This window comes from Cygnus olor, chromosome 1, assembly GCF_009769625.2.
Source record: "Cygnus olor isolate bCygOlo1 chromosome 1, bCygOlo1.pri.v2, whole genome shotgun sequence".
Taxonomy (NCBI): domain Eukaryota; kingdom Metazoa; phylum Chordata; class Aves; order Anseriformes; family Anatidae; genus Cygnus; species Cygnus olor.
Window position 1 is genome coordinate 66089054 of NC_049169.1, and position 20561 is coordinate 66109614.

The 20561-nt window shown below is 42.2% G+C and overlaps 1 protein-coding gene across 1 annotated transcript in view; it reads left to right on the top strand.

Annotated features, from left to right (window-relative positions):
• CACNA1C (calcium voltage-gated channel subunit alpha1 C) overlaps positions 1-20561 on the top strand; it is a 488233-nt gene that overhangs the window by 428236 nt on the left and 39436 nt on the right. Inside the window, 1 exon segment of the mRNA XM_040562696.1 lies at positions 7992-8075. Coding sequence (XP_040418630.1) covers positions 7992-8075 — 84 coding nt within the window.

The window sequence follows — 20561 nt, forward strand, 5'->3', positions numbered from 1 at the left end:
TTCACACAGTGTTAAAAGCCCAGTGGGATGGTGCACTGGGGTCTCATTCACAACAGCACAGACAGCGTCTGCAGCAGCATGTAAGGGAACAGATCCAGGAAAAAGTGACTTGCTCTCACTCACAGAAGAAAAATCCCAATCTTCTATCGCTTCATGTAAGGTTATTTTAAAGGGTCAAAAGTTCTCATAGATGTGAATCCCCTTTTCATGTAAGAACGGTATCAGATAACAGACTGTGATGCAGCCCCTGTTAAGAACTGTTCATTGGTTTAGGAAACAACATTTCCACTGCCAAGTGGTCACTGAAATGAAGTCTAAGAGGGTTGACTTCTGTTCTCTGCCATCCACCTGGCTTTTGTAGGATTTTGGAGACTTTTGTTTTCTATATTCCTGTTTCCCCAAGTGTAAATGAATGTAACCACACTCTTTCTGAAAGTTGTGATTGATGGACTACATGAAAGTAGGCGTTGTTTTACTAACTGCTCTAATCCATATAACATCAAGCCTTTCTGAAAATGGAGATAACTTAACCTGCATTAAATTTACCTTAAAATGTATCTATATTTATCAGTCATATCTACTAGCCTGTTTTTGGAAGACTGTGCCTTTCTTCCAGTGAGTACCCACTATCCACGCAGCAACCACAGCAGAGCAGTCCATAGCCTTTTCCCATGGTGCATACAGAAACAAGAGAAACTATTCCAAGTCCAGCCCTGTATTCAGAGTGCCTCTTCAACCATTTCCTGCCACTGTCTCATCTTCCCACACAGTAAATGGCTCTTCAGACTGAAAGATTATGTTCTTACAGGTTTTGTTTTACTTCTTTTGAATCATTCTTCCTTAAGCTGGGATGTCAGTCCTACTTTAGAAGACAGACTGTCTTAGATAGCAAAGCCTATCCTTTTGCTCTTTTCATGACACTTTTTCTTGTTGATGGTTTGGTTTATTGCCTTCAGAAGTTATTTTTTCATTCTCATTAAGACCTACTTTTTATAGACTTTGCAAAGTCTTTGAGTATTTACAACTCTTTCCTAATGGAATTTGACAGCAAAATTTTCACAGAATCCATTTTGTGATAAATGATCTGTTCAGATATAGCAAGCCATCACATTCACTTTTCAGTCTTTCCAGTAAGACTGTTATTGATTTCATTTCCTTTTGCTGAGAGCAAGTCTGGTTTTGATTGCGGGGCAGTGATTGCTAAACGATTGGTGTAATTATTGCTCCTAAGGAAAAGGGCCCAACTCCTCATAGCGTATCACTGTGCCACAACATACCTGTAGAAAAACTAAGTTTATTTCACTTTTTCTAGGTGGCCAGCAGCATTGATAAGAGAGCTTTCTTTTATTTTGGCTTAATTTTCATGCATTTATACCAAGGAGGCCTTAGGCATTACTGTTCTGAGGCATAGCTCACTCTTTCTTCAAAGGCAGCTAAGAGCGACCCAGGTTCTTAGCTCTGACATCAGGGTCAGCTAGTTGAATCATCCAGTTTCAGCATGTTTTGCTGTTATCATTTCCTTAGGCCTTCCCAGCATGTTGCCTTGAAATATAATCTGTCCCAACAATAAGAGATGCTTCCATAATACATCATAATACATGCTTCCATATTGCCTTCATGCTGTTTCTGTGCCAGTCTTTGGAGGACCTGTGGCCATAACATTGCACTTTAAGCCTCCCATGTGGTTGAGTGCTGCGTACTACTAGCCATTTTAGAGGAGATGAAATACAGAGAGGTGTGAGATAACTGTACCACCACATAGGTGGGAATGGAGGGGCTCAAAGGAACATCTAGAAAATACAGTTCTAGGGGAATGATCTGGGTTGCAAGATCTGGAAATGGGGATTCCCAGTTCCCAGAACAGATATGATGAAGACTTCTCTAAGCATGTCTCCACAATATTGTTGATTAACTGTAGGTGTAGAGAGCATAAAAAAATGTTCTAACACAAGAGATTATGTAGCTCCAGCCTCTGTAAATGTTTAAGCTTGTAAAACAGGAGTTAGGAATCTCTGTTCAGGCAATGGTGGTTTTCTATTCTTTTAGTTCTTTTCTTGTTTGTGTGTGGTTGAGATATTTGTCCACTAGAAGTTGTGAGACCGATAACTCACTTTAGGACCTACAGGCTCTCACACGATAATCAGTAGGTGGTCACTTTTAACCAGTAACAAGCCACCTTAGATTTGTACCAGTGACCTTGAAATAAACATTTGGGGTCTTTATCCAGATCACAGAACCATTCAAGTCCTACCACTCCTTTGTTACTGTCAGTGTCTAGTATGTCCAGACAGGCTTTCAGGCACCAAGGGACACCTGTCTGCTTTTACTGACATTTTTATGTGGGAGTTGTGAGAGAGAGCATGAAACAGAGTGAGAGAGGATAAAGTTAAATATCAACGTTATTGAGCACCTATCTTGTTCTACAAGTTGGTCTTATTTTCTTATGGAATAAGCAGAGAGAGGCAGGAGACCTCTTCAGAATGAAGCAAACCTTTGGAACTGCCTGGGGAGCTGAAAAGCTCCTCTCCTTGCTCCCTGTCTGCAGAAAGATTTGATGGAGTACAAGGGGGAGTTGTGCAATTCCCTGCAGCAGTGACTCATTACAGTGACTGGTAGGTGAACTGCAGGGAGCCTGTGTCTCAGAATTAATCCGTCAATGGATGAGAGCTGATAGATAGTATGCAAATAGATGCTGTTTTCCCGCAGCCTGTCAGGAGCTTCAAGCAGCTGCATCCTCCACTTTATTCCTTCTCTATTAGCTTCTGCTAATTTCTCTGATTGCTGTTATGGCTAAATGGTATCTCAGCATAACAGAACTTGTACTTGCATTATCTCCATTTGGTAGCAGCTATAGTGGGTTTGTAAGATTTCTCAGGTTATATGCGAATCTCTCCAATCTGCTGTGAGAAGGTATGCCAAAAGTCACAGTACTGTGTAAATGTCATTTGTTTTTATTCTGTTTTCCAATGAAACTGTCCCTTGCAAAAATTCTGTCCAGGAAATCCTCTTTTAATGGAGTCTGAAAACTGACTCTCACAACTCCAAATAGTGCGCTGCATTTTCAGAAAATAATTCCCCTATTAAGCATCAGCCAAACTGTGGCAGTTCATCCCACTTTTCAAGTCACCAGCAAAGTATGCTTTGGTGCCCTTTATGATCAGCAGGATATTTTTGATACGGAATCACACTGAATATCAATCAACCCCTTTCTCTCCTTCCTATATACTCTTACTCGTTAAGATTAATGTTTCTTTTTGTCATCTGAGTATGTTGGTTCACTTCAGATAAGTGGTGGCAAGGTTTAATTTCCTTTTAGGCCCTGTAGTTATCTATATGTCTCATTTTCTCTGCCTTGATACGTCCTTTCTGTATTCATACATGCATACATACATGCATGCATGCATATCTTTCCCTGTTATCCTATGACATTGTGGCACCCTCTTCCACTGGAGAGTATCTGACCCTTTCAGATGCTCTCCAGTGCATTCAGATCCCACCCAATGAATACCCTTGGCCCTTGCTGTGCTCTTCATCCTTAGAGGCTTTTCTCTCAGAGGGTTTGTGTTGTTTGTTGTTGTTTTTTTTTTTTTTTAATTTTGCCAACCACTTCATAGGAGACAGAAATGAAAACCTGGGACTAAGCAGACCAATAACTCCATGTTAATTAATACAGAAATGACCCTGCAGCTCCCACAGGCCTGGATGCTCATAACCTAGCTGGTACCACAACTCAAACAGCACCCTTCCACTGAGGATTTCTGTGCTTCAGCACAGCTGTATGGCTCTCCAGCCACCTCCTGTACTTATTATGGGCCCCAGGTGACTCTGAGCTCAGACCTTCTGACAGGCTCCAGTGGGTGATTTTCCTTGTTGTTAATGAGGCTTCTTAGATACTGCATTTAGGATCTCATATTCGCAGAAAGTAAAAGAAATGGTCTCCAGAGATTTCAGTGGTTCCATTAGTACCAAAACAAACCCCAACTTCTTTGATAGCTAATCTCAGTGACTAGGAAACAGAAAAATGATTGGCATACTCATTCTGAAATGCTACAATGTCTGCTCCCCTCACACAAATGAGATTCCATTCCAGTCAGCTACTGCATATTTATGCTCAGCCTTTCATTAACATATGGATCATGTGATGATTCACTATTCTTTGCTACCTTTGGGAAAACAAAAAATGGGAAGAAAAAAAAAAGTGCTCTAACGGTGGGGTTATTTCATGCTTCCTGAATATTCAATCCAATCCTCCTGGTCTCTTTCTGTCCTCCTTTCTCCCTGAAAGCTTCATAGACCTCCAGAGAACTCCCACAAGAGAGGGTGACTACCCTTCCCCAGCATGCCCCTTGGGCTGCCATAATGTGACATGAAATTATACAGCTAAATCAGGGTGAAGTGTCTCCCTTTAAGGGTAAAATATGGTATTGCACTCTAAATTCCTGTACTGCAAAAACAAACAGTGCCATCAATTCATTTCCAGTCAGACCTCCTTCCCCTTGGGAAAAGTATACAGAACTTTCTGGTGGGAAAAATAGTTTAGAAATACAACCTCTTTACTAGAGGGAAAGCTCTCCCTTCATTCAGCTTGTCTGTCATTAGCCACCCTGGTACGCTCCAGTGAGGTACTTTGAGGTCACAAGAAGCATGTCCCCGGGCCAGGGGTGTAATTCACTCTTAATATGTGCTCATAACTCCTGACAAGATTATGAGGTCTGAATCAAACCTGAGTAATGGCCATTCGTAGATGAATGTCTCCAAAGAGGGTAGCTTTTTAGGAAGGATTCCATTACCTTGCACACAAATGAAGCATCTATGTTCTCCGTTTTCTTTAAGCTCTCTTACTGTGAATAATATCTTCCTGTTTTTCACCCTTCTGTTTGAAACAGAGGGAGCAGGTGAGGAGGAAAGGAAGGTTTTTAAATTCATGTGTTTCTTTAATTCAACACTAGTATATTGGACGTGGGGTTGAGTAAAACTGCATTCATATCCGTGGTTCCTCTTGATCATTCATCTAAGAGGTACAGGAGGAAGAGAAGAGCTCTCTGAGTCCACCTCACAGCCACACAGTAACATGCAATTGTGCTGGTCTTTCTGTGACCCCAGAGCAGGCCAGCCCATGACTTTCAAGTGAGGAGCTGGCTGATGAGACTCAGCAGAGCATCCCAGGGGGAAGAGCTCACAGTGTAAATCTGGAGAAATTCCACAGAATTTAGCAGTGACTCCAGATACTCTGTGGTCTCACAAAAGTCCAAAGCAGCTATTTGTGACAGCAATGAAAAAGGGACATTTTCTTTCCAGGCCTGAATCTCTCCTGAGATGTGCCAACTATGTTAATGCAATGTCATTGCTTCCGGTGAGGTTACATTACTGCAGCTGGGAGTAATGTTGAATTCACTGGTTGCAGTGGTCATCTGAGGACAGGATTCACTGCTGCTTGTTGCCTGGGTTTTGTACCAGCAGCAAATGCTGTTTTAACAGCAGCAATGGCTGTTGGGCTTTATGTCCAAAGTTTCTCAGTAAAAAGAAACTGTGAATTTGGTTATCCCCAAAATATTTTTTACAGTATGATGCCAATTATTACAAAAATAGTAAAAATAACCACGTATCCATCATCACAAATTTTAAAGTAGAGTCATCATTTTCATGGGCAACACATGACCAACGTGTCTTGAATCCTCACTCTTGCAGCTGCCCAAAAGCAAACTCTGTTTTTTTGGAGTTGTTTGGGTTCCTGTTGACATCCTTAATAGTTCCCAAACTGTTCAATTTGAGAAGGAAAGGGAAAGATGGCCATGCTATTCAATGCATGTATTAATTTGGCATGTAAGTGGTGCCATTGCCTTCAGCAGGAATGTGCACACGAATGGGGCAGGAGGATTGGGTCTGTTTTCTACTCCATTCTCTTTGATCCTGCGAGTGTCTTCTCTGCCAAGGTCGCATCAGGATGCAAAGGCACTTTTTGCAACTCTGTACGATCTGTGTCTGTCCCTTATCTATTCAAAATGCGTTTGCCTCTACAATTTAATCTGCTGTTCTCTCCCTCCCCTTCCTCTTGGTGAAGTCTAATTACAGTTTTATTCCAGGTCCATCTGGTTGCTAATGATGCTGGACATCACTGCTGAATTCATTCTAATATTTGTTGTGTATTTTCTAGGCTGGACGCTGAATAATAATATTCTCTGAATTTGCTTTTGCTCCTGTTTCCTTCTTCCCTGTTGTAGCTAATTGTGTAGTAATGACTAGCCATGGGATGATTATTCCTCCCAGTGTAGATCTGCTAAGATTTGCCAATTTCAGATTGGAGGCTAAAGGGATTTTTTTTTTCTGGTGTTGCAAAGACTTCAAAGTCCTTTCTGTCAGCTCCCTTCACTGCTGTGGAATCACGTGGGCAGTGGCTTTCTCTGTTTTTTTTTTTGTTGTTGTTGTTGTTTGTTTGTTTTTTTCCCAGCCCCACTCAAATAAATATGAGTCTCAAAGCATCCTGGTAGGCAGTGTTTCAGAGTTTAGAAAGACACTTTTTGCCAGTGCCTGCTCCGTATAATGGTTGAGCCTGGAGTATTTTAAGATTCCCAAGCCTAGCTTATGCAGTGCCAGTACTGGGATTTTTTTTCTTTTCTCCTTTTTGCTTTCTACACACTGCCTGGGAACACAGACTCACACTTTACCCATGACCTGACTCTCTGGCTAAGAATAGCAGGAGCAGTGCAACTTGGGTTCAGTCTCACTGGAGACATGCTGCAGCTGGGAAACAGAGAGGTCAGAGTAGCCCATGCTCACAAAACCAAAACACAAACGGAGCACTTACCTCCTTTTAGGATTGCAGAACAAGGGGAGAGGTTGGTGCAGGTGTTCAGTGGGCCAAGACACATTTTCTTTGCTCATGACATTAAGTTAGACAGGAAGTTTACATATAGAAACTCATTTTCTAGGCTGAACAGGACTTTTTCTCAAAAGGTCCTGTATCCTTATGAATCATCCAGCCAAAAATCATGCAGGTTGGGGAAGACAAGCAGTGCTGATTAGCTTAGGACGATGAGATGTTTGAGGTAGCTCTCCAAGTAATTCTGCAAGGTAACGTGAAGGTATGAGTTTAGCATGTGCTAGCAGATCTGCCATAGCTTGTCCTACACAGCTAATGTCACAGTGATGCTGTGGCACTGTCTTTAGAGTGAGTGAGCAGGTCTCACTCTGAGTACATGTTAAAACTGACTTTGCTCCCATCCTTCCCCTTTCCTAGTGGCATGCACCATCACAGGCTACATTCACACTTCCATTTTGTGGTGCAGATATGCTTTCAGAGTAACATAAATACCAGTCCTGCTCTGTAGTTTTATGACAAAAAAGGCATTAGTAATAGAAGAGCATTAGTAAACTGTTAGGCTAATGGCTGTCGTAATACTTATTGTGGCTGGGTAAAGATAAAGGCGACAACCTGTAAGGTTTAAATAGCACATCCCCAGCTTGATTGTGCCCTCTGCTCTGTCGTGCCACACCACCTGGCTGTTCTCAGCACCAGCACAGAGCAGTGTATCTGGAATGCAGACTGGTGAATTAATATTCACCCTGGCACAAGTGGAGTCTTTTTTTTGAGAAAGCAGTATGACACCATCCCTGCCCTCTTCCCTCAGCCAAATCTAAACCAGATGTGGAACCTATGTTGCTGGGAATCAGAGATGTCTGGAGGATCTGGACCTGCAACCCCTACTCCTGAGAGGAGCCATGCTCAAAGTGATCTACATGGTTTCCCCTTTTCCCCTATCTCAGAGTCGGAGCTGAGGGATACCTGGCCTGGGATCACGTTGCCTGGATAGGGGCTGGTCACACAAGTCAGGGATGCCAGGACTGGGCTACGGCTTGAGAAGCAGCAAGTAGACTTAAGAGGAAAACCCCTTGAGGTATCAGGGCAGTAATTCTAATGGTAATTTTGAACTGTTTTTGTCTGTCTAACATTCCTTTTTAATCCCCATCCTGCCTGCCCCTTCCTTATGTAGGGTTACTTTAGTGATCCTTGGAATGTTTTTGACTTCCTCATCGTAATTGGCAGCATTATAGACGTCATTCTCAGTGAAACTAATGTGAGTATTACTCTACCCTCCCCAGGATACCACCACCTCCTCCTCCTCTGCTGTTCCTTCTCTCTTTCTTTCTTTCTTTCTCTTTTTTTTCTGATTTTTTCCCTCTAGTCATGCTTTTATTGAACTTGCCGTCGTCCTTCTCCTTCTCCCAGGGAAAAAAAAAGGAGGGGGGGAAACGCCTCCTTCTTTTTCACTTGTCATAGCTTGCCCCAAGGCTGTGACTGGTGAAAACGCACAGAGTTTGGGGTGTGTGTGCTTTTTTTCCCTCCAAAAGGTAGACATGCTTGAGAGTAACTTTCTGACTAACCAGGCTTTTGTTGATACCCTCCATCATGTGAAACATTACAGAGGTTTGAGCAACCAATACTGTAGAGTGGTAAGAGACTATTTAATATGCCCACGTAACCTCTTTCTTTTCTTATTTTTTTTCCTCTTCTCTCCCTCTTTCATGCTTTGTTTTGTTTTGTTTTGTTTTTTATTTTAATTTATTTTACTTTTTCCTTTTTTTCCCTCTTTTCTCCCTCTCCCTTTCTCTCTCTCTCTCTCTCTCTTTCTCTCTCGCTCTTTCTCTCTCTTCCTTTCTCTTTCTTTCTCTTTCCTTGGCTTCTCTGCCACATGCAGCACTATTTCTGTGATGCATGGAATACATTTGACGCCTTGATTGTTGTGGGTAGCATTGTTGATATAGCAATCACCGAGGTGAACGTAAGTAGCTGGCGTCTGTCCATGATCGTGCCTGCTCTAACATTCATTTGTCTTTCCCGGGTTCTTCATTTTTCCTCCCCCTTCCTCCTTTCTTTTGAGTTTGTTTTCAGAGGTTTTTTTGTTTAGTTTTGAAGCTCTCTCTTTTTATTTTGTTTTGTTTTGGTTTTATTCTCTTTTAATTTTTGGAACGACTTAAAGGACTTTTTGACTGTTGCATCATTCTCTTCCCTTCATAATCCGCCTGGCATGAATTAAACTGTATAGCAGGAAAAGTGATGGGAAATGTGGAGCGTAAGTGAAAAAGCTATTTTTGCCATGGGAAGCTTCTAGAAAAGTCCCAGGCCAGCACTTTGGTCTACCCAGTGTTATGCTTTGCTTCCCATGGCAGTTCAATACCCTCCACCCCATAGAGATCTAAAGGTCAGTTCTTTCGAGGTGGAACTGCGGGAACCAAACCAACAGTCCTCCTGGTGCCTCCTCACCCAGGCTTCCTCCAAAAGAAATAAAGACCAAATCACCTCTGTTTAAAGGATCCTGCTCATAATGTTTAGTTTCTAATTTGGAAAAATAAAAATAAAAAATAAAATAAATCAAAGCAGAAAGCCCAAATGAAAACAAAGTACCAGAGTTTCAGCCCAGTTTGGTTTGCTCCATCTCACAAACTCCAGCAGAACAACTGACACTGATTGGCCCCAGTGGTGCCCATCTCAGCAGACAGGTGAAGGATTGAATGAGCCATGGAGACTGAAATGAACAGCTGGTGTTCAAGGGAATAAATCACATCAGGCAAGCTTTTTCCTCTTTCTTTGGAGGTGGATGGGAATAGAATTACTGAATAAATAGACAAAGGACAGGCAGAATGTACAAAGGTTCCTGAAAGAAAGACTACAAAGGACCCACTGACATTATGAGCACAGGCAAAAAAAAATTTACAAAATCCAGCTTAGTAAAGACAGGAAAGTAGCAAGATCGAAAGAAAATTGCTGTAAAGATGTTAATGAAGAGCAAATCAATCATCAATTTGCAGAATGATGTTACTGTTGAATAAACATTCCAGCTTGGAATTGTTGTGTACTGTAGAGGCAATCCATCACAAGCAGAAAAGTGACAGCAGTTTTCACTCAGTGCTGTCTTTAGGAGAAAATGTAGACAACAAATTGGAAAAGTCAAAATGCCTTGCTTTGAACTTCTCAAACAAAATGTTTTCCTATTTTGTTTCTACTTTAATTTCTGTTTAACTTCCTTTTTTTTTAATTCTGAAACAAAGAAATTAAATGAAATATTGAACGAATTAAATATTTAATTTGACACAGATTTTTCTTGTCTTTTGAGAGAATAGAAGATAGTTTCTAACTGTAACATTTAAATCTTATTTCTTTTTTGCATCTCTTAAGTGTCCTACTTTCTGTTCTAATTTCACCCAGAATGTTGGAAACAATACTGGTTACCCTTTTACTAGTGAGAGATTAGGACTGGGCCAAGTTTGTAGAGGGAAATTACAATGATCAGCAGGTCAAAGTTGTTAATTTAAAAGAACAGCATAAAAGTCTTTTTATGCCACACTTGTCGCAAGAAAACTAAACAGGGAACCTGCTAGTAGCCTTCAGACTATGGAAATGTTCAGCTCTCATCCACACAGGCAGAACTGTACATGGTAGGTGAGGAAATAACTACATTTAATAGGAGATGAATGACAGTAAACATCAGCAAGATTTTCCTGAGTCTCCTCATATTTGAGTCTGCAGAAAAGACTTCCAAGTAGAAGAGAGAGAAATCCTTTTGTTTTTCCAAATAAATTGGGGCCTATCATAGAATCCTAGATTGGCTTGGGTTGGAAGGGACCTTAAAGATCATCTGACTCCAAGCCCTCTACCGTAGGCAGGGATGCCACCCACCAGATCAGGTTGGCCAAGGCCCCATCCAGCCTGGCCTTGAACACCTCCAGGCATGGGGCATCCACAGCTTCTCTGGGCAACCTGATGGCAGGAAAATCTAATGGATTCTTTTGAAGAAATTCACAGTAATTTTGTGTAAATTCAAGAACTTTTTATATCATGGTTTAAATCACTTTGATATACGTCCCATTAATATTCAGTCATCTGAGAGGATGACTGTCACCTTCTGCAGTTTGTGGAGAGAAATACACCTTCCCAGGCCAACTGATTCCTCCCCGTCTATGACAGGGGAAATGAATTGCTTTCTGGAGGTGCCCATCCAGTGACTCGAGATTGTCTAGGTTTGTTAGGTTTGTCTAGACGCCCAGCTCTCAGACATTTAAATTAAGCAAGATAAGTCACACTCATGCTCGGCATGTTGTCAAGAAGGTCGCTCTGCTGCTAATTGTGCTATGTTCACATCTTCAGTCTCCAGGGCTATCCATACTAGTGTGTTTAATTACCACTGGCAAGACTCCCTCTCTTTTCCATTCCCTGTCTAAATTCAAGTTCATGTCAACCAAAGCCCAGAACCCAGTGTCTGGTTACGGATGTCTGGGAAGAATGAGGGTGTGCCTCTGTCTAAACTCCCAATGCCTGTCTTAGTTGAGAAGGCAGCAGGAGAAGCCCTGACTCTTTTAATAGGGGTTATGAACAGCATTTCATAATGGTCCCTGTGTCTCCTCTAAAGAATCCTTTCCTTCTATACAGTTTTTACAGATTTCTGCACACGTCTTTTTGTTACCTGGCATGTTTAAATCTTCTCTTTTTATCTAGGCAAATCCTTTGCTACTAGTTTCTAACGTTTGTTACTAAAAACTTGCACAATCTTTTGATGCACTGATAAATAAGCAGCAGCTATGGATGGAGTTTGTTCTGAAATGTTTTGAAATCCCTTTGCACTTATAACCCTTATTGAATAAGAGAATGTATTGTATGTTGGTTTGTCCTGTCAGATTCCCTTCCTGCTAGCAGCACTTGATATGTTACATCAGTGGCAGATGGGCTTTGGAAGTAGCAGCCCATCTTGGATGGACAGTTGTCATCTTCCCAAGCAGTGTGAGGCAGTTTATCAGACACACTTCTCCCCTTCTCCTCAGGAGCTTGTTGCTTTCTTGCTGTTTGTGGGTTTGAGCAAACCCTGCATTGTGTTTCTGTACACTGTCTTGTCTTGTTCCAGTAGACCTGGAGTCTGGAAAAAAAAAAAATGCCACCAAACTCCACTAATTGGAGATGTTTAGCCTGCTCAGGTGCAGGTAAGATGTTTCTGCCCAATGCATTAGAACCTGACAGACATTTGTGGTAGTGTCCTGGAAGGTGCTGCTCTTGGAGCTAAGGGACAGCTTTCTTTGAGGTCAGTCAGCAAAGACAGAGACACCTGGCTCAGGCTTGTCTGACAGGAATCTCTATGAGGTTAATCAGACGTCTGCACTAAAAGGAAGCATGCCCAGCTGGTGCTGAGCTGCCATAGCTGTAGTTGTGATGGGAACCCTGACTGACAGGCACCACGGTGTGTGCGTAGGTACGTGTTCGCATCTATTGTGCAGTTCCCCTTTATTCCTTCTGACAATTATTTCTGTTTCTTGAAAAGGAATTTCCCAGACCAAAACCTTCGTTAAGATATATGTGAGTGTGCATGTGTGGGTCTTTGTGTGTGTACTCTGTTGGTTGTAGTACATATTCCTGAATGTGTCTGGATGCCTGTGTATGGGCTACAAATCCATAGGAGAGTGTACAGATATGAATATGTTTGTATGTGAGAGTGTGTGTATGCAAGCACACGTATATGTGTTGTGAGCGGTTGCTGGTGGAAACACGAGTTGTTTTGTATATAACCGAGTGTATGAACATGTTTTCTGAGCCATTGTGGCTGTCCTAATGCGCAAGTTTGATTTGTTCATGGGTGGGTGTTTATATCTGAAAGTCTTCTGTATGCAGGCATGCTCATCTGCATGCCTGTGGGTGAGTGTAGACTTGCATGTCAAACTCAGCATATGTTTGTTAGCATGGCTGTGCATTCACACACAGTGAGAAGGCATGTACTGATCAGGCAGGTCCCCAGGTTGTCTTCAGCACTTCTGAGTCCTTTGGGGAGCTCTCACTTTTAACACCTCAATGGCGTGGAACTATGGTAAGTCCAATTGCATCACATTAGGCCCACTTGGTTACAGCAACTTGGGAACACCTCCCAGGTCCCTCCAGCCAGCCCCACAGGCACACAGAGATTCATCTCACACCACTGATAATGTGCAAAGCACAGGTTAAAATCTGGCAGATATGAAAATTTCAGAGAGTGATGCAGTTTCTGCCAAATTCACTTGTAAGTTGCTTTATTTTCAAACTTGCTCCATAATTGCATTTTCAGAACTTTGCTTCTCAGTAAGCATTGTGCATCTAACTTCCTAGCCACAAAATGAAGAGTTTTGAGAATTTTCTGTAAATTAAGGGGAGGGTGTTAATCTGCTATTAAAAAAAAAAAAAAAAACTGAGGCACATTACCATGCTTCAGCTCTCTCTAAGTGCTAAGACCAAGCATGATGTTTGGATAATAAATTTAAAGATGATGTAATATATAGAGCCTGGGAGGTAGGGCCTGTGGGTTGCATTCCTTGGGCTCTGCCTAGATCCCCATTCCTCAGTCTCCCTATCAGTAAATTGGAGATTGTTATTATTCCCTCAGTTAAGAAAAGATTGCCATTATTGTTTCCAAAACACTTTAAGTTCCTCAGAGGAAAACATTATGGTGATAAAAAAATGATTACTATCTATTATAACAATAATAGGAGTGAAAATGTTACAGGAGTTGAATAAAAGACAGCAAATTTGGAATATTATATCATCCCAGAAGTAGCCCCAAGCACAGGCTTGCACTTCCTTCCTTTCCACATCAGCAGACACAGCCCAGAGTTCAGTACTGTGAAGCTGACTGACAGCCTGCTGTCCCCTCCTCCAGGCAAATAAAGTTTCTCATTCCAATTTGTTGTGCTGTGTCAGAGGGGGAAATCAAGTCTGATTTGTGCTCTGCACTACTGTGCCCAAAGTGATGGGAGAAAAATGACCAGACCCTGAGCCACTGAGAAAGCTGCTAATGCAACGTCCTTCCTCTCAGCTGGAGAGAGGAGCCAACACCTTTCTGGTCAATAGGGTTCTTTTTCCTTCATCCTTTCTCCTGCCAGTGTCAGACCAGACTCGCTGTGGCTGAATCTTTGTTTGCCACCAAAGCGATGCTCATAGCAGCGCCTGCTGAGCTGGATGGGTTCCTGTGGCCAGCCGAGTCTGCAGCGGGCAGCTCCCATGCAGATGTGTGAGTTACAGAGGCATGGTCGGGTGGGAGCATGCGTGTCTCCAGAGCACCAGTGTGGATACCAGTGACAGTGGGGATGTCTTGTGTTTGATTCTGTCTGTCTTGAAAGGATGTTGGGGAGGGAGGTATTGTGCCAATCTGTGAGCCTGCTGCCAAGGAGTTCTGCCAGTGCTTCTGAGTGTGTCTGCATCTATGGGTACCTCTGTGTACATCAGCTGTGTATGTCTGGGAGTGCATGAGGATGACTGAGCCAGAACATCTGGACTGGTATACATCCCACCTGTGCTATTCAGTGGCCATAAAAGTACTTGTGTGTTTTGAGTGTGTTTGTGGATGCTGGAGGATGTACAGAGGAGGATGTATGCATGACAGGTACCCAGTGTGATACAGCAGATGTGACAAGAGCCAGGGGGTGAGCACAGATACAAGATTAGCACTACCGGGGATAAAGAACTGCTGACCTGTGGCTTGTGTGAAATAATGGAGTATTTCCCTGTGTACGTTGCCCTCCTGTTGAAGCAGTACGTGTTTTCTGAACAAAGAGCATTGCATCAGGTGTCAGGGTCAATAGAAATGGTTCTATTTATTTTTTTAATGAGGTGACAGGAGGAGAAAACACGGAGGTACTATGTTGTGTGTGATCTGATCCATGGTGGCGTCTGGGAGACGTAGTACCTAGGGGTTTCAGGAAATTGCAGCCCTATGAAGAAGGTTAGAGAGATCCAAAACCCTTCTTGCTGTATTTCTTCCCCTGGATAATGCTGGTCAGGTCTGTTGTGCCCAGGCCTGCTGGGTAGTGGTTTATGCATCAGGTTCATGAGGGCTGAATACTTTATATATTGCATTTCTGTAGAAGTTTCCAAATTACTGGTAGGAAGTCATCCGAGGGCTGCAGTTTTGTTGATTCCTGAGTACTGGTGAAGTAAGGCCAGGGAGGGTGTTCAGATCCCAAGGATACTTGGAGACCTGTACATTGATTTTCCCGTTAGTCTCTTTTATTTCTGAAGTAAAACAGCTCAGGCTTAAACCAGACGCATGAGGCCTTTCCTTACAGTCATCCTGCTTTTGGTGTCAAGAGGCTTCATATGATTTGTCATGGGCTCCTGCTCCCATTCTTTGGAATATCTGACAGCCTATGTTTAAGTCTCCTTATCACCTTCTCCTGCACTCTTCCCTTTTAACCTGCCCCCCTCCTTTCTTCCTTTTCTCCCTTGCTTTCCTCTCCCTCATCTCCAGCCACACTAAACCTCACAAGTTCATTTTCACCCTCAATCAATGTGTCTGAAGGCAGAGAACCAGTGGCTTTAACCCTGCAGTCCTTATCCAGGCAGAACTGCCGCAGGGCGTTCGGCCTGCGCAAGGCCTGGAGCAGGCAGCCCCAGTGACACGGTCCTGTACACACACACACCCCGCAATGGGAGCAAGGATCAGTGGAAGGACGACATACATCTAGCCTGCACCTCAGTTGGGACTGGCATTCATCTCTGTCGCTGCGTCTGTCTGTCTGTCTTTCTGTCTCTGCCTGTCTGGTTCTCTTCGCTTCCACGCCCTTTGCTGCTCAGATTTTGGCCGTCAGCTGCCACCAGACACAAACCTTTGCAGTTCCTAGAACCTGCAAGTTCATTTGCCTTCTGGAAAAGGCAGAAAAGATCTCCTTCCCTCTCTCCTTCCCTCTCTCTCTTTCCCAAATGCCATCTGGGTAGTAGAGGCCTCCAAATTATGTAGCAAAGGGCTGGAGAAGCACAGCGGCTTCTTTTGACATCCGTGTTGTCATACCCTTACTGCTGCCATCCTAGAAGTTGTATGTAGTCCTGAGCTATCCCTGTGTGCGTGTATATGTATGTATATATGACCTGTTTTCTTTTGGGGAAAACTACTGATAAAATGGATTGGGGGTGGGGGGGATTAGGTTTGTCTTTTTTAATGTCTGGTGGTGTTCTTTATCACTAGAGTAATGCAGGTAACACACCACTGTGGCCCCAGCTTCTCTGTGTAGGAAGCCAGGTTGAAGCATGGTTGTGAGCTGTAGCAGTGGCAAATGCTGGTGCACAATGCTTTGTTTTGCCTCTGGTGAGCATCAGGAAAGGTGCCCTCAGCTCTTCCCTAAATTAGACTTACATCAATTAAAATTTGACCACCTTCCATGTCTAGCCAACAATTCCAGTGCATGTTTTTCACCCTGTGTTGGTGAGAAAGAAGCATGGTGAGACTGTCTGATCACAACCATGTTTGAACAAGGTTATTTTGTTTTTATTTATGTATTTTTGTCATGAACATGGGGCCTTTTTTTTTTTCCTTTGGTTTAAAAAATGTTGGTATTCTGAGTGCATTTCCAGAGTTTATAATATGATTTGCCCCTTCAAAAGACTGCTTTTGGTAACTGCATAAATTCTGTTTAAAAAAAAAAATATATGAAATATGGGCAAAAAGATAAAAATGTGAGTTTTTTGCAGAAAAGGGAGTAATGAATGCCAATGGCTCCTTCCTCAGTTTACCTGAGTATTCAAGCTGTTACTAGTGACTACCAATCTTAGCAATGCACAAGAATAAAGCATGTAGTTCCCACTTTGAAAGACTCTCCTTACGACCCAGTTTTGAGGGAATACCTTGATACTGTGATTTCCACAAAACTTCTAGTTATACTTGCTTTAAACATTATTCCAGGTAGATGGAATAATCAGGACATATTTTAATGCTGCTTATAAGAGCAGCATAAGATTAAGTTTGCCTTGCTGTGTAAATATAACCACACACAAGCTAGTTAATTAAAATATGAGAAACAGAAGATACAGAACATAGGAGGACAAATCCTTGTAACCTAAATGTAAAAGCAGTAAAAGGAAAGTTAGATAGCCCTATAGTTGTAAGGCCTGATGCACAATCCTGTCTGGAATCTTTCTGAGTAAAAATGTTCAGAGCTCACTTTAAAACGGTAGGGCACCATGTCTCATTGGCTGTACTGGGGACTGGGTCATGCTTTTAATTACTGCAGGCTTTCACATACTCAAAACATTTGTGGGTTTTAAAGCTTTTAGGGAAGGAGTCCTGATTTCATATTTGACTGCAAGTTAGTGTTACAATAGCAATAATAGCTAATGGTGGAACACAAAGTACTAGAGGCCTTGTCCTCTGTTGGCTCAATGGTGACATAAGTGTGTGGCACATGTATTTAAGTATAAAGAGCTCTTTAAAAAGCTATATCCAGATTTTCTGACCAATATTTATCTTTTCTTGTAATTTTTCTATCACATCACTTTAAAAAAAAAATTGTACATTATTCTGGTATCAACATTTGCAATATGATATGCTTATATTTCATTTTCCTTTTAATGCCAATATGTTCTTCTACAAAGCTAGTTAAAATGTTCAAAAGAAAAAAATAGTAAATAACATTAGAACTACCCCAAACTCGTTATATTTTCCATTGTTTTGCTAGCCAGGATAAATCATTCCTTTTGCGTAGAAGTTTCTTTTAACTTTGACTGAACTCTCATAGAGATTGTATCTTTCTATGAAACCACAGAAAATCTCTGACTCAGATCATCTCTTAGTATACTCATGTTATAAGCACCATAAGCTAGATGTTCAAAAAGGTGCTTGGCTGAGTTCAGACCCAGCTAGTTTTCTCATCTAAGGCAATTTCTTGAAGCAGTGAAAGATGCTTTCTGGCATTTTATTCTCCTTCTTCTAACACCTACTTTGCTTAGAACACCCAAGGAATTTTTCAGCATTGCTGATCTGCATATACAGATTGCAGTACTAAAGGCTGCACAATCCCCTGTATTTTACTCATTCAGTTTTGCTGTAAAAGCTTCTGGTTTTCATCCAATTTACAAGAGCTTTTAACATCAGTTCTCCAAGACCTCATTGCGTGCACTATCTCTTACTATTACGCATAGCTAGAGATCTGCTAACTGGTTCCAGATTGCACTGCCAGTTGCAATGAAAGCAGCAAAGGTGATGGGAGAAGGAAAAAAAAAAAAAAAGCACTTTATGTGTTTTCCTCTTTAACTTTCTCTTCTCCCTCATCTTTTACCCAGCTACTTTCCCCAGATTTAGGTAAAATGTTGGGTAGCAGAGATCATGTTTCCCGTTCTCAGGAGCACTGGGATTAGTTTTCATTAAGGCAGTAATTAGTTTCCCTCTGCCTACAGTATCAGTGATTTTCCCTGTTTTTCTTCAGCCAAGATACGATCAGTCCAGAGGAGAGGCTGTTGCCCCTTGTGAGGGTTTTTGTGCCAGGCACGCGGCAGCAGTTCAGCATGGTGATGGGTACCATTCTGCACACCCAAATGCCCAGATCAACAGGAATTTTTGAGGTTCCCATTATATAAAGCTGTCACTGTGCTTTTTGGCTGGTAGGCAGGAGAATGTGACCTCCCAGCCAGATTTGTAATCGAAGGTAAACATACGTAAACTAGTTTTACTCTTTCTAATGTAGACAATATAACACTCTTTTAGCTCCAACACCCCTCCATGCATGCTCATATGTACCAACCAGACAAACATAAGGGTGGTGTTGTTTTTTTATTTCTCACTAGACAACTGTTTTTAAAATAGCTGTGCTCTTACCTTCCCTCACTGGTCTGTTCTTCATGGGGACTGTCTGGCACAACATGCCAACAAAATGACTTCTGCTTTATATATCTTCCTAGACATCTGCTAAATGGGACCCATTCCCAGCTGCATCCAGATGACCTAGCTGTTTATGCTGGGTTGCTGCTTATGGTCAGCAGACTGATAGCCAAAAATGTGTGTCTGGCTCTAATTACTAGTAAAACTGACCATGTCGCAGAGCAGTGGGACATCCCAGCTGGTCCCATCCCAGTCTTTTGTCTCAAAATCCATTTTTAAACTGGGAGATGCCAGTCATCGGTGCTATCTGCTGAGCCTTGTCTGAGTGACTAGGAGAAAATCTGCTTCACCCAAAGCCAGTTCAAGTGTCTTCTTTTCCTAAGCTGAACAGACATGAAGGCAAAGATGCCTCAGCAGTAAAGGAGAACTTGTTAATACAAAGACACTGAAACAAATTGATATTTGGAGCTAGGGATTTTGAGTCTCATCAGTTTGCTCAGACTTGAACATAGTAAATCACATACAGTGAGCATTGCATTTCATCCAAACCATCCCTACTATTTTTTTTTAACTGACAAATTCATAAAATCAGTAATCATCTATTCTTGGAAAGAGGTGCAGAACAAAAAATGTTTCTCAGTAGTTTTGTAACAGCTAGCTGCAATCTCCATATGACCACCTCTAAAATGCTCTGATAATGCCTGTGATTGGCATTTCCAATCCCAGAATGGTTCACAGGCTCTATTGTATCACACACTAACATACAGAGATCCAGTATGCCTCTGAAAGCACCACATTTCTAGGAAATTGCATGTTCTGCATCAACATTAAATAACTTTCTAATTGAAAAGGCAATGAAAAGGCACAGCCTGTGAATTAAATACTAACTGCTACAAATCTCGAATGAAAATGGTCCATAACAAACTCTCATATTGGGCTGCTGGTGTTTCTTTGGGCTGCTGGTGTCTCTGGCCAGCATCCCTTGAGCAGAGATTCGTTACTCAGAAGTAACGGGGGCTGCCCTTTCACCTGTATCCACTGCCTCTTGCAATGCACAGTCCTGTTGCATTTGAACAAAGGTGGATTGGGTTTTCTCCTGGTGTCAATGGGATGTGCAGTTTCTTTCAGCACATTCATCAGAGCGTAACTTGGTCATTCATCTTCACCCTGCCCAAGAGCCTTTGGGCTTGCCAAAGGAAGGATCCTGGCAACAATGCAGAGTCTTGGAGCTGGTAGACTGTCTGCCTTCCTCTTCAGGAAAACCTACTCATGATCTAGTCTGCATCTGTCTCCATTAGTGCACGGAAGAGTTACCATATGAAGGAACTGGAGATTTTGCTGCAAACCACAGGTCTGCTTCTGGCCTTAACACCATCAGTGTAATTCTCCATCAGTTGCACAGGAGTTGTAAAGATGCAGCCGACTGGGTTCATGCGTTCCTGCCAAGCACACCTCAGTAAACCAACCCTTCATACTGAGCTTCCAGCAAACCTTTTCACAGATGGAGACCATGAAGGTCTCTTCCTTTCTGCTATATGCAGTTGAGGCTGCTCAGAGAAGCCCCCGTGACACCATTATGCAGAAGGCATCAAGTTTCAATCTGTTCTTCATCATTTCTTCTTCCTAATCCTCTTCCCGCACCATGCAATCCTATCAGCTAATAAATAAATAATTAACAAATAGCTGTAGAAGAAGTGGATGAAATGCTGAGTGCACTGAAGACAAGCACAGCTGTGACAGAAGATGGACATGCTTTTAGGAATTTGCTTAATTCATCAGATCATCATCCCCCAAGGAATATGAAGTCCGTAGATGATATGCATGTTTTCAATGCTGTGGAGTATCGCAAGGTGTTGGAGACAAGGAAAGCTCCTCAGCAAATTCATCTCAGAGAAGAACTCCGCTGCTATTACCCTTTCCAAGGCAAGGCGTATGAAGAATGGAAAAGACCACATCTTTTACAGTACA